Below are 14126 nucleotides of genomic sequence, written 5' to 3' on the forward strand. Positions count from 1 at the left end.
CTAGAAAGCAAAATATATCTTAAATTACTTTAATTTTTTTAAATCGATTCAAACAAACCGTCAAGCGATTTTACCATCATAAAAGCCCAGACCAATGAGAACTATAGGACGTTGAATTTATTTAGGGTTAATACCACGAAAAACCTCAAATCGGTACACATGTGACGAATTTACCCTCCGTCAGTTTTCGTTAAATTTTACCATCAAATTATTCAGTTTAATGACACGTGGCAGTTGGTAAGTGTACCGATTTTAGGTTTTATCCCTCTATTTGTCACAAATTTAACAATTTATGATTTTTCGTGATATTAATCCAATTTAACGGAGGGTAAATTTGTCACAAGTGTACAAGTTTGGGGTTTTCGGTGATAAAAAATTTAGTTTGGCATATAGTCACAGAAGTGTACCAGTCTGAGGTTTTTCGTGGCATTAACTCATTTATTTATTTATTTGAAAAATAAAAAATAAAAAGAAATTCCGTAAAATCCAAAAGCGAAAAAGAAAAGGAATAAGGATTTTTTTTCTCTCTCCGAATTTCAAAAAAACTGCAGAGATACGGTACGGTGCGGCGAGGATCACGATAACGAGGCAGCGCACAAACAATATAAACGCCACCAACATTTCATCCTCCAGCAAAAGCTTCGCAATCTCTCTCTTCCTTCTCCTCCCCCTCTCTCTCTCTCTCTAAAATCGGAGAGAGAGAGCAAACTGCGATTCCTCCGCTGCATCGCCGAGCGCGCGCGCGCGCGAGGGAGGGGGAGGCGCATCGGACGGCATGAGGGCGGCGGCGACTCCCGTCCTTCTTTCCTAGGGTTCTCAGCCGTCGCCGGAGCCGGCCCATTGGCGAAGGCTCTCGTCGGCCTCTCTCGTTCCGACGTACATTGCTTCGATCGGCGGCGGCGTTTTCCGTTCTTCTGCTCTTTTCGGAGTTCGATCGGGTTCGTCTCGTTCTGCTGCTTCGCGGGGTTCGCCGTTTCGACGCGGTCGGTGCGAGCTGGAGTTCGTGCAGGTTGAGGTATTTCCTCTGTTGGAGCTGATTCGGTTGAGCAGATGAGCAATATATGGTGCGGTGGATATGATTTGTGGATTGAATTGTGAGAAAAAAATGTTCTTTTGTTTCGGCCGCGATGATTGTCGGGAGCTTTTGGATGAGAATGGTGCAATTAAGGAGCTGCATGCTTGTCTGTTGGAACTAGTTGGTTTTTCTTGGTAATATATGCATTCTGTGCTACGTACTTTGATTTTCCAAATCGCAAGCCTTTAGGTGTCGAATTTTGTAATTTCCCGTCGGATAGATGATGGTAGTTATGTTTTTCCGCCTAATTGCGGGTCAACGGATCATGCATATGCACTCAAACATTCATGTCGTTGTTGTTCTCGTACGAGACTTCCATAATTGATGATGGTTTTGGCGCGATGAACGCAGCTTTATGCCATAACCATTGCGAATTTCTCAGGCGATTTGCGTGACTGTACTGTTAATTTCGATGTGCAGATATATGTTAGACCGTCACTATGGTTTGCCCAGTTGGGAGTGGGAAAATGGCTGTTTTGGCTCGGGTTCTTGCGGGAGGCGGTTTCTCCAATACAGCAGGTATATATTGGCTGTGTATTGCATGGCCCCTATCCTAAGCACCGTTTGATCATTCCATGGCACTAAAAAAAAATTCATTAAGCTTGTGATCGTCTCGTCGCTTATACATGGTTATTCTGATTGACTTGGAGCATAGAGGAATTATTTTTTGATGTATAAATGATATTGCATAGGCCTGCTTTGAAGTCTGAGCAAAATGGGGCCGAAATTCTTTTCCTTTTATTGTCTTCAAGGTTTGCTAGTACATCTATGTTTATGCACAGTGATGGACTTCTCTGAAACGAATATGCAATTTGTACTACACTGTTTCATAATGAGTTCAATTGATACATGGAGCAGTTTCTAATTGTCGGATAGAACTGAAATGTATTTCCACAGGCATGGTTGCATTTTATTTTGTCATAATACTATTGAGCCAGAAATAATTACAAGCGATTTGACAAACTTATAAATGAGAACACTGTATGTATGAAGCATTTTGTCCAAGTAGGAACTGGTAGATGTTAGCAACACTCAGAAGCTTCATTGAAACGCTGCTTGTAATTACAAGTTAATAATTAGTCTAAAAGATTCCATTCAAATGGCGCAAAGGAGTGCTTCCCCATATAAAGCGTTATCTATGAGAGATTTTGTCCACTCAGTCTAGTATGTCATTTATATCAAGACCTGACTGCTGGTGATAACTACTAAAACCATGAATTCCTGACAGAACTTAAGTGACTTTCTTTGCCATAAAAAAGCCTCTTGTTTTTTTTTTTGGGTAAGGAAAAGCCTCTTGTTTGATTTTTTTGGGTAAGGTGGAAAAGTCTCTTGTTTGTTTCTCTCCAAATAAACCAAAAAGTTGCTAGAGGGATTATATTAATCAACTTTCTCTTCCTTTTGCACACTTGTATAGCAGTTCGCACTTTCAACTCTTCTTCGACTGTCTTTGCAATTGTCAATTGTATGCCCAGAATTGCCCTCATGGTATACCATAGGCGCCCAGACCATTGGCAATGGAGTGATAGATGATCAACTCAACTTTCTCTTCAGCTCCTTTGGATGAACAGCATTTGTTTAGCAAGATTTTACCATTCTCTTGCAAGTTGTCAATGGTTAAAATGTTCCCCTATGGTGCCTCCTAGGAAGAAACAAGAACCTTCGCTGGCACTTTGTTCTCAAACTATTTTCCTCTTCATTTCTTCTATTGTATCTCAAGGAAATCAACATGTAGCTCTAGACCTCATTTGGTGATACTTTGTTTTTCAGACAGTCTGATATTGGTGCCTTTTCTTTTAATTGTTGACTGATTATGAATTCTTTTGCCCAACTTCAGAAGAGGAAGTTAGCCATCAGAAATTATTGGCTCAGCACATTTTTAAGGAATTTCGTGACACTGATGAAGCAAATTTGCTCGATGAGGAAGGTAATTCTTCTAGTATACATGGTGCTGCAATGGAATTTTTGCATTGTTGGCTATTATTTTCGTTGCAATGACGGGGTAGTGGAGTGGCAGTAGACTAATGAGTAAGTTCATTCTCATATAAACTTATGCCCTCGGGTGGTGTATGTTGCCTGGTCAATTGTTGTTTTTTTGATAACCTTGCCTGCTCAATTGTTGTTATTTCTCTTCTTCAGAAACAAGGTCATCGTTTTCTTCTTTTTTCCTTTAATTTTTTGTTGACCTACTTGATTGTGAATTGTTATTTCTGTACTAAATGAATTGCGGTTTTCTTCTTTTTACTTTGATTTTTGGGTTACCTTTTAAACGGAGATTCCTGTAGAACATCAATAGGTAGCGTGGATATACCTTCCATGATAGAATCACAATGATGAAAATGCAAGGAACCTGAGTACTGTCCAACAGCATGTGAGATTGATTTTATAGGGTAAAATTGGAAGACATTGAGAATGTGAAATCTTGACCAGAAGTATCTTGACTTGGCCCATGGAATGGCTGAGTCTCTTTGTCTTTTTATTTTGTTCTTCTTCATCTTGGCAAATATCTTTCAAGCAACAAGCAGCTTAATAAGGAGAAAGAGTTTGGGCATGGATATTCAGTCATTGTATGTTGAATGCTCATAACCACTATTTAAGAATATGAAAAAGTTATATTCGAATTATGTCAACATTTATATGTTTCGAAAGTTTTAGATGTTTTGGTTTAAAAGAAGTTCAATAGGTGTGTGTCGTAAGATTTAGATTGAGCAAAAAGTGAAAAGTAAAAGACAATCCGGACATATCTTTAGTTAACAGGTCATGTGTTATATAGTATATGGATCAAGGTTGGTATAAGAGTCTACGCTTTTAAATGTTTTGATAACCTTCGCTGCCAAAGCCTGTTGAGAAGGTGGAAGGAAAAAATTTAGTATGTAGTTTTTCACATTAAAATTTTTATACTCTCTGCACTCATTCAACTATTTATTGGGTTAGATTGTACGTAGGTCAATCTCTCTCTCTCTCACTTCCAACTCTCAAACCCCTGACCTGGGGTTTGAGAGAAGCTCCCAAAGCCACCAGGCTGGAGGATGGATTAATCTGTCTTAAAATATGAAGAAAACATATAGAGAACGTATGCTCTGGCATCTAGTTGTGCAAGTGCTGTGAATTGTTTTAAGTGCTATTCTGTTCTGATTGTTTGTTCTTTTTGATTATCTGATTGCCTTGCGGTTTCTGCTTTGTGGATGCAGACATGCATGTATATGGTTTGAAGCCTATGGCTGATCAACTGCATTTGGTAAGGTTTGGAAATGCATGTTGTCTTTGTCCTTTTTCATTGGTACTTACCTGTGCATTTCTTGCTTTTTCTTGGGTTTATGTACATCACTGCAACTACCCTTATTGATGAGGAGAGCTGCATTGTGCCTTTGGTTCCTCTTGCTCATGAAGCACGGTGGTGAAATATGTTAGGACAAAGACTTTAGTTTGAGCAGATTACGACAATATTTGCCTTCAGATTCAAGTTTATGTTTTGAATTGGCTTCATAATCTATTATCTTATTACTTATTTATAGTAGGTTTTACCTTAAATGATATTGCTTTGCTGCTTTCTCAGTTGTGTGATTGTACTTTCCATCCACTTTCTGTTAGTTTTTTTGAGGATAAACAGTGAGATTGTTTTGCTTATGATGATCACGAGATATGGCTTTTCATCTTAAGGCAATATTCTCTCTGCAGGTATGTTGCAATGCATGTAAGAAGCCAATCAAGGCCAGTCAATATATGGCTCATCAAGGTTTGAACCTGACTTTTGTGAAGCATTGAGGGATTCTGTTTTGCTTATCTGTCATCTAGCATATTTAAAGAGAAAGTTTTGGCAAAATTGTTCTGCTAAATTGAGGATTGTATGTGTGCCATGCCGTCTATGACTCCTAATCAATCTGGATATCTTATCTGGTTTTGTCTTGTTCAATCATCTTCTCCTTTTGTCTGATTTTATCTGATGATAAATCTGATTAGAGTGTAATTCCTCTACTATTGCCATGGTGAGAAGACCAGAAAATCTTCATCTTTGTTTTCTCCCTAGTAGAATTCTCACCTCCTCTTCTAGCGGTACAACTCCCTCTTCATTGGATTTTTTTTCTTAATACTATTGTGAATCGCTATATCACTTGTCTTGATTTGTCTTAGAGTTGTGAATCCCATTCTCTTTATACTTATTACTCTTTTAGCAAGTCTCTATGATCCACAGTCTAATGCAATACATGGCCTGAAACTTCTGGATAGCTTAGTGCACTCTTTACCATTTAATCGAGAAGCCTAACCTGCTGGCTGTAGCTATTATTTTTCTTCACGCGAAGATATTTTCCTCAAATGTTTCTGAAATATGGAGGTTTTTAAATTATAGAGAAAAGGCTTTTACTGATAATCCTAATCTGTTGGGTCTTGTTATCCTTTTTGGTTCACTCCTTCCTTGTTTTTTCAGATATCTGTAGGTTATTGAATTCTACACAAGAAGCTGTTTTGGAGCCTAATGGCACTGGAAGGGGCAAAAGACCACCTAGGAAGGAGAGGAAAAAGTCCACCACTCCCAGTATCCTCTCTCTCTCTCTCTCTCTCTCTCTCTGTCTCTCTGCATGCATGCTTCTATGCTTAGAGCTTAGTGTAAATCTGTTCTTTGTTAGAAATCCGCTTCCCTTTAATGGAAATGAAATGATTTAGTAATTAGTATTAGACAATCCTCGGCTTTTTATTTCTTCATGATGCTCTTGGTTTTGTTAAGATTACATTGATGAATTTGATTTTATTATGACAATAATGATGGTTTAATCATTCAACTTTCCTTAGGGGTGACAATTTTCATTTGCATCCTTATCTGCTATTAGAGCAGGGACTCACTCTTTTTATTTCTTCTTGATGCTTTTTGGTTTTGTTAAGATTACAATGATGAATCTGATTTTATTATGACAATAATGATGGTTTAATCATTCAACTTTCATTAGGGGTGACAATTTTCATTTGCATCCTTATCTGCTATTAGAGCAGGGACTCACTATTGGAGAGCAAGGGAATTATGAATTTGTGAAGGATACCATCACTGTTGAACCACAGTTTCGTTATAATGGAAACCAGCAATCATCTTCTTTATGTTTGGAGGTCAAAGGTAGTTCACTGTTGTTGCTAGTGCTTCTTGATCATGTGCATGCTTATCTTTGATTAACTGCATCTTAACCGGAGTTTGGTTTTATTCAGTTAATATGTGTAACTAGGTGTAGAAGTGAGCTGCAATAGGGCAATGCAAGTTCATGTTCTAACTCTATTCGACTCATCAACTTCTTGAAGCTCAACTCGAGCTGGATCAACTATCATTTTATTATGCTCAACTCGACTTGAAATGGTTTCCAATGTTTTCAAGATTGTCTTAACTGGACTTTACTGAACTTGATTTTGCCCAAATAAAAATGTGCTCAAGCTCAAACTTGAACTGCTTGATATTTATGAGCAAAAAATCACCATTTTGTCACTGGATATTACATTAGATTACATATGAGATGCATATGGCAAATCGTGTCTCCATCAATTCAAAAAACGACAAGATCTTGCATTTGACCCAAGGGGAGCTAAACTTTCTTGGAATGGGAAGTTCTTCCTTTAGAATGAAGTTATGGCCCTCAACTTGCGCTCTAATTTTCCAAGTACTAATAGAAGGAATGAGAAGTGTACGTGGTGAATCTAAGTGAAGTAGCCAAACGCCACCTAAAAATACCTCCTGCATCCATCTTTACTGAACAAAACTTCCAGAATACGAATCACCAGCCTAAACCTTAATTTCATAGGACAGTTGTACGACAGTATGTTCTCAGTATCAGAAACTCAAATAAACTCAATCTTATTCAAAGGGCACCGTGACTTTGTGAATGTTGAGTTTCAGAGGCAATCTTCACCGAACAAGAAAGACATGTGCAACGTCAGAATAAAATTTGTTGATGTTAAATTTATTTTGGGAACAAGAGACTAAAAGTTACAGATCTGGAATCAAAGCTCAAATTATAGATGTTTTTGTCTTCTACAGTTTGTGGCCAAATAACGATCTGCAATTGAAGCTCTGGAGAGAGAGAGAGAGAGATCTTGGATAGGCTGTTTGGCATGGACAGGATAATGTTTTTAACTGAGTTTTTGACTTTTGGCTCTAGCTGTGTCTTTTATGAAATTTAGTATTGAATTTCTTGAAGTTGTTATTTCTTGCCGTTACCATAACACCTACAACACCTTGCCATGTTGCACTGAAAGTTAGGAAACATTTACAAAATGAATACTAATTTAGTCTTGCAAGCCACCTGAGTGTTAGAAGGGACGAGGTCAAAGTTTATGAAAATTTTGTGTTTCTCACTATAATTCTATTCGAAATTCTCTCTCTCTCTCTTCCATTTTCGGATTCTCTCTTTCTTGTTGTTAACCATTTCCTTAATAAATTTTCCACACACATCATCCTTGAAGCTAATTCTTAGAGTTGCATGTTGATTAGCCTAGAGTGTGACGCACCTACACAAAATTCTCAGCGTAATCCACATGAACTTTTAGTATCAGATAGGTTAACATTGCATTTCCTTAGGTGTTTGTTCACATATCATTCCGTTGGATAATCTCTTGTTCTTCAGAGGGGTAGTGAATATATTCACTTTAAAAGGAAGCACATCAAAGCAAGAACTCAAAAATGAATCTGGTTTCATTGATATAATTATCCACAAGCTGCACTAGAATGGTCCAACAGTAGGTGAAGATTCTTGGTGACACAGATTGGAATAAGAGGGGGTGGGGGAGGAAAAGAGGTACAGGTGACTTGAACCCGCGTTTAAATAATTATCTTGCCATCTATTCTATCGAAGAATGTGATTGCCTACGTATTGCATTTATTGAAAGAGAGAAACGTTAGGGAGCACTGTGGAAACATCACTATCTATGTTTTTCTAGGGTTATTTATCAAGTTGTATAAGTGTCAAAAAATGCCGTAAGGGTCATTACATGGCCTGTCTGCAGGGATCTTTTTGTAACTACTGCATCTCCTCTTCCTTGATCTGGGGACATATATTCATTAAAATTGTCTTTTTATTTGTTCATGATGCATTGTTAGATATATGAACTTTTTACAGACTGAATTGTTAATGTGAGTTTATTTACTTCAGGAAATTCAACTAGTCAAGTTGTTCCAAGAAGTAAAGATGATCCAGGAGTTATCCCTAGAAATGCTGATGAGTCAGCAAGTCAAATGCATCCTCCTGTGAAACGTTCTAGATTGTATGATTCCATTCTTGTTTCATCTCTTCATTCATATGTTAACTTGTTAATCTAAGCAGCATCAACTGGCCAACAAAACAATTTGCGCAATCTTCATCTCAACAAAGGTCATCTAGTGCTCGTGTTGTATATTGAAGGCCTAGACGGATGAAATATGCCTTTCTTAATATGTACTACTTGAATAAGAGTTTAAATGAGTAAAATGTATACTTATTTGTAGAATATGTTGACATATCTAGTAGGATAAATGCTTTTGATAGTCACATGGTTTTTTCTCAATAAAGGCCAATAGCAAAGATGTTTTCTTTCTGTTTCTTTGTTGTAATATCTGAATTATATTTTGTTCTTGTAGGATAGCAGGGGAGCATATGTCAGAAACAGATGATCGAGAAACAGATTCTGGTATCACTAGAAGTACACGTTCATAGTTTGAATTTGCTACCTAGACTTGAAATTTGGAATTTGTTTTCTGACATCTGGCATGCATAACTTTTGGATTGACCATCTTCTGGCAATATATGATTCTTTCCTCAACAGTTGTGAAACTTCATTTTCTTCTAGTGATTGAATGCTAAATTAATTGACTGTTTTTCTATGAGGAATTCAAAAACGAGTGTCTTTAGCTTGAGAATTGTTTTAGCCTGCATCACTCTGCCGAGCTCTATCTAATTTTGACTGCCTTTAATTTCCTATTATTAATTGCATATGATTACATCTGATTACAAGTTTGAACTGAGTATGATTTGGGTCCATAATTCAAATTCTTATGCCTCATCTTTTTCTTTGTTATGTTCTTTCGATCTTATGCATTTGATAGGTTGTGTTTGGTTTATGTGATAGCTTTTTTTTTTCCTCACATTTGTCAGATGTATGTCATTTGCTTTGGCAATAATATTCAAGTTCCGTTATTTGAAGCCAGGGAGAAAGATTCTTGTAACATTTGGGTCCTATTCTTTTAAGTGTTTTTTGACGAATAAATAGGGATTGTGGATCATTTCTAACCTGAGAGTATACCAGATGTAACGGTCTATAACCTGGCCTTTTTCATATTTTAATCTCCTTGGGAAGGAAAAGCTTTTTATTCTCTAATTTACCCTTACATTTTGTCTTTCATAAAGAAAATGCAGATAGATTTTGCTAGAGTTGAATGTAGCCAACACTAAGCATAAAAAATTGTGATAAATTATTCAAAGCAGAAAAGTCTAAAAAGAAAGATCACTGAAATATCATAAATCCTTGTCCACCTGAAACTTGGGTTGGCAGAATGTCAAAAAAATCAATAATTTACCTAATAACAATGAAGCTTCATCATTTAATAGACCAGTAATAAAACCAAATTGACAATACCCCAAACTTCCTAGTGGTCTTCAAGAGCAGGTCTCCACAGATGTGTCATTGATGTGAAACATGCCAAAGGAAGCTATACAGGTTACAAAACAAAAATGGATAAACTTTCAGCGGGTGAAATAACCCATTAATCTTATGGATTATGCAAGACAAGTCGAAACCTGAGTTGGTGGACCAAATTGGTCCGACCAATCATGAAACTATCTGCGTCTGATTTCATGGGGTATTGCAATCATGCAACTAAATCACGCACATAAGTCTGTTCCTTTACCAATAAATGAACTCCCGGGGTTTGATTTTAAATTAAGGTCTTTGAGTTTAGAAATTGAAAATTTTGAAAAAACATTGTCAAAGCTGAATTATGGCATGGGTATAAAATGTTGCATTTAATTTGAGTATGCTCCTCCCTGGAGCACCCGTTGGGTGAAAGATGTAAAGGTCAAGTAAATAAACATCATAATACTGCAAATGCGGAAGGAACGTATTTGTGACATGTTAGATGAATTAGAGTGTGTAATGAATTAGTATGAAAGGAAGTAACAAACTACCTAAGGTTAAGTAGAATATATAAGTCTAGTATTGACTACCATATTCACTTTGTAATAAGGCCATCTTGGCAGCCTACTTCTCTTCTTTAGAAACAGGGACCTTAAATCAAGCACATGCATCGTTGCTCTGTGGCTCACTTTATTTGTAGAGTTACAGTTTTTAGATCACAAAAATTCTAGAAAGAGAGTAACATATAACTGGCCAAAAAGATAAAAGAGAGTAGAAGAGAGGGAGGCTTTACTTTGTGTTTGGATAAGAGGGGGATGTTTGGAAGTGGAGCAATACTTGGAAGTTGATATGGTTTTAAAGGGCTGAACTGCCAAAAACTAGGAGGTACATGATGTGGCCTTTGCTTGCATGAAGTAATGCAAAAGACTCATGCAAAATAATTAATGGATTTTCAAAGGATCTTTTGCATTTTAATTGGCAAAACCTTTTGCAGCATTTAATACTGAACCCAAGTTCCTCAAATTATACATTATTGGACGAGAGAGCCAAATGATTTGCCTTCCACTTTCAGTGAAGTATTCATGAGTAGATAATGAAAGCCTTCCAAATTAAGTTGGATTTCTTATTCGAGTATGTTATGTACCATTAAAACTGGTGAGAGGAGAGGTAAGAAATCTGAGAAATTTATAATTTTCAATATCGAAATTGCATGAATCTTTGAGGACATGCTATGAGATAGAGTAATCTCTTAAAGAGGATCAACCACATATAGCAGGATCACAATTGCGATTTGAAGGCTTAATCTTTGTCATTTTGAAAACTTGGGCCTATCTGGATTGATTTTTACTTTTAGCTTTTTACCTAACTTAAAATCTTGCAGCTCACGCACTTTGACTTTTTTTGAAATCGGAAACTCTTGAAACTTTTACAACACTCAAATGATACGTAGATTACATATATATTTTTCATATTTTTCTGAATTTTGAATAATATTGTAAATTTTGATGAGAAAGCAAAAAAATAATTTTTGTTTATATTAAAGTATAATCACACAGGCCCTTAATCTTTTTGTCATTTTTTTTCTGTATTATCACGTGTTTGAGACAACTACGTGCTTGGTCATTTGGATTACTCTACAATATGTTCAAAGCTGATATAGGGTGCACGATCCAACAGTATATCCAATGGTATATTAATTAGCATTCCATTGCATGTTGCCAGGTAGGGATTTCCAAAAAGAATCACTTCCGAAACAAGAAGCGAAGAGTGGTTGTGCTATCGACTATAAAAATCCCTTGCAAATTTATACAAATAGCCAATTGACACAAGGTATGACTGTCTGGCTGTGCTGTAATTTGCAAACTTCTGTGGGGGAAGTACACTGTAATTGTTCATTTCATGAGGTAAGATGCGATTTAAAGCCAAAGTTGCTTCTCTAGAGAAGTTTCTGAGAATTTTCATGCAATATTGCTTCAGTTTCCTATTATAAATATTTTTGGTTTTATAAGACTAACAGTAGTTGTGATATTAGGTACTCCTGTGCCACTTGCTAGCAAAATATATTATTCTCAGAGAAGCAATCGTCTCCGATCAGCTATCGGCCATCTTTATTACATGACATCAACTGATGGGCTTCTTGATGACTTAGTAAGTATAAGAAGATGTGAATGCAAGCTTGATCTCAATAGAGTTCTTTACTCATGGGAAATAGGTTGTTTTAAGAATTATTTTCTTCTTTGTTCTTATAATCTGAGCAAGTGTTTGATGTCATCTGACCCGTTTCGCTTAATCTTACGATGATACTTGATTTCCTAGTGTCTCTGCTATGTTAATAGCCTGTTGTGTTAGCCTCCTTTTTGCATATACTAGTCATGTGATATTCTTAGTTTATGTAAAGGCATACTTGATGCTGGGAGGCAGATCCTTCATAATGCTAATTGTTGGAGTCCTCACATAGATATAAACCTTGTTGATGGTGCAGGCTTTATGAATTCTGCTCTTAGCTAGTTTGACTTTGAAAATGTGAGAAGTGCAATATTCAACTTTCTGGTTATTGAGAAAGTGTATCATTTAATGGTGATACCACTGAAACTTGGGGACTTTCGTATCCCACAACAAATTAAGTGTTCTGTTCAGAAGATGTTAATTTTATTATCATTTTTTGTGCATGATGCAAGGCAAATCCCTATTTCATTTGCCTTTACGAGTTAAGAACTATGTCTGGCATAGTAAGATCAAACTCACCAGTCCACATGGTACCGGCGCTAAATGATATACTTTTACCATATTGCTCTGATAGCTAACATGCCATTGTTTGTGAGGTAGTGGTGTTAACTTGCAAAAATGACTACGAGAAAGCAACTTTGCTCATTCTATTCTCAGGAACTGAGAGATGCACAGCCATCGCCTTTACTACAAGAACCTGACCCAGTTCTCTCAAAAAGTTCATTACGTTCAGATATCGCTGCAGTATCTTTGCCACCGTCAAAAGTATCAAATTATCTATCCGCTGATGCTGCTTTGAGGCCGCAGGATGATCCAATTCAGTTAATGAAAGGCAGAACTTTTCCCAATGGTTATTCTTTTGCTGGTGACTCAGGTAATGGTTTTCATCAGTATGAGAACAAGGTTAAAGCCCGGTTTCCAATTTCTTATTGAAAGGAGACTGGTGTATAGCTATGGAATTCTACTTTTATTTTTGCTTAGTTTTTGTCCTTTGGTGTTTGCCTTTTATCTATGATTGAATATTAGCTTATCATGACTAATTTTCTTATGGGACAGTGGACACCTCAATTCCTTGCAATTTAATTATGATCTTGCTATTTTTTTCAATTCATAATAACCTTTTTAATGGAAATTCATAAACCATAACTCAGAAGTTGGGCCCCCAAAACAAATTGCTGAAACATTAGAAGATATGAATCTTGTGCCTATCATTACATTTTTCCATTGATTGTCAGAATAGATTTGTTTCTAGTGTCAATGATATTTTCACTTATCAAACTACGTCACTACTTACAAGCTATGCCGCATATTACTTTTCAAGGCATTAGAGAGAGAAGAATAGCTTGCAATTTGCGTGCAATGTTTCGAGGGGTCCAATATGTAACAGCAACTGAGGGAGATGGAAAATATGCACATCTTCTCAAGGGTGCTATTTAGCACTTGCTTTTGGAAGGCTCGAAAACCTTGCTTTGTGTTGCTCATATATGGGTTGCATGCTTATATATATATATATACCCAGGCACATGCATTCGCCTGCACTCTCACATGCGCTTGCCTGTGAAAACACTACACGCTTGTCTAGGATCAGGTCCATTACCATTGTTGTGGAATAAATCCATACTCGGAAGTTGACAATATCGTTACGTGTTTATCTCTCTTCATTGTACTTATTCTGGTGCATCTTATCTGTGTTGAATTGAATGATACTCGTCTGTAGGAAAACCACTGAGCGTGCAGCAGCCAGATGGAAGTGTTTCAGTTTCGTAGAATCGCTACTCGGATTTTTTGTTAGGCGACGGTGTAAGTAGCCCCATACATGAGGTTAGAGCCAGTTTTTGAGAATCAATTTAACCATCATTAAATTGTTCATTCCTGTCTCCTATACTGCCGATGCTCAAATTGTTCTTTTTGGGCAAATGGCACGAATTGTTCATATTCAGTAAATATAATGTCAATCCTTTGCTGGCCATACTGCTCTATTTTGGACATCATATATGCTTGTGGCTCCAACTATATAGCATCGACATCCATGACGTGGCTTTGAAAATTATGAAGTTGGTATATATGACATAGAGTTGTTAGTAACCATAGACACGAATTTCTCTCTTTGCATGAGAAAAGGGAGAGGGTTCGACACAAACCTGTTTGATGCAATTCGACCATTAGATCCAAGTCGCTCTCACATAAGAGAAGGAAAAGTTGAAAGCGGATCAATCTGAAAAAAGCAATCAGCTTCTAATGCATTGAT

The 14126-nt window shown here is 36.8% G+C and overlaps 1 protein-coding gene across 5 annotated transcripts; it reads left to right on the plus strand.

Moving 5' to 3' along the window:
* Positions 1–633: 633 nt before the first annotated feature.
* On the plus strand, positions 634–13847 carry LOC130135855 (uncharacterized). 5 transcript variants are annotated; one of them, XM_056305660.1, is made up of 13 exons: positions 634–1015; positions 1496–1594; positions 2910–2999; positions 4264–4310; positions 4751–4808; positions 5499–5606; positions 6054–6176; positions 8197–8308; positions 8661–8710; positions 11375–11482; positions 11685–11800; positions 12536–12752; positions 13596–13847. In XM_056305660.1, exons 2-13 carry the CDS (start codon positions 1516–1518, stop codon positions 13643–13645), a joined length of 1158 nt encoding a protein of 385 aa, XP_056161635.1. In that variant the 5' UTR covers positions 634–1015; positions 1496–1515; the 3' UTR covers positions 13646–13847. The 5 variants fall into 5 exon arrangements, with proteins under 5 accessions (XP_056161635.1, XP_056161636.1, XP_056161639.1 ...); XM_056305661.1 differs by having other exon boundaries at positions 634–1009; XM_056305662.1 differs by lacking the exon at positions 634–1015 and adding an exon at positions 1058–1209.
* Positions 13848–14126: the final 279 nt, after the last annotated feature.

This window comes from Syzygium oleosum, unplaced genomic scaffold (assembly GCF_021117445.2).
Source record: "Syzygium oleosum isolate NSW1041296 unplaced genomic scaffold, Sole_v2.1 Sole_v2.38, whole genome shotgun sequence".
Lineage (NCBI taxonomy): Eukaryota > Viridiplantae > Streptophyta > Magnoliopsida > Myrtales > Myrtaceae > Syzygium > Syzygium oleosum.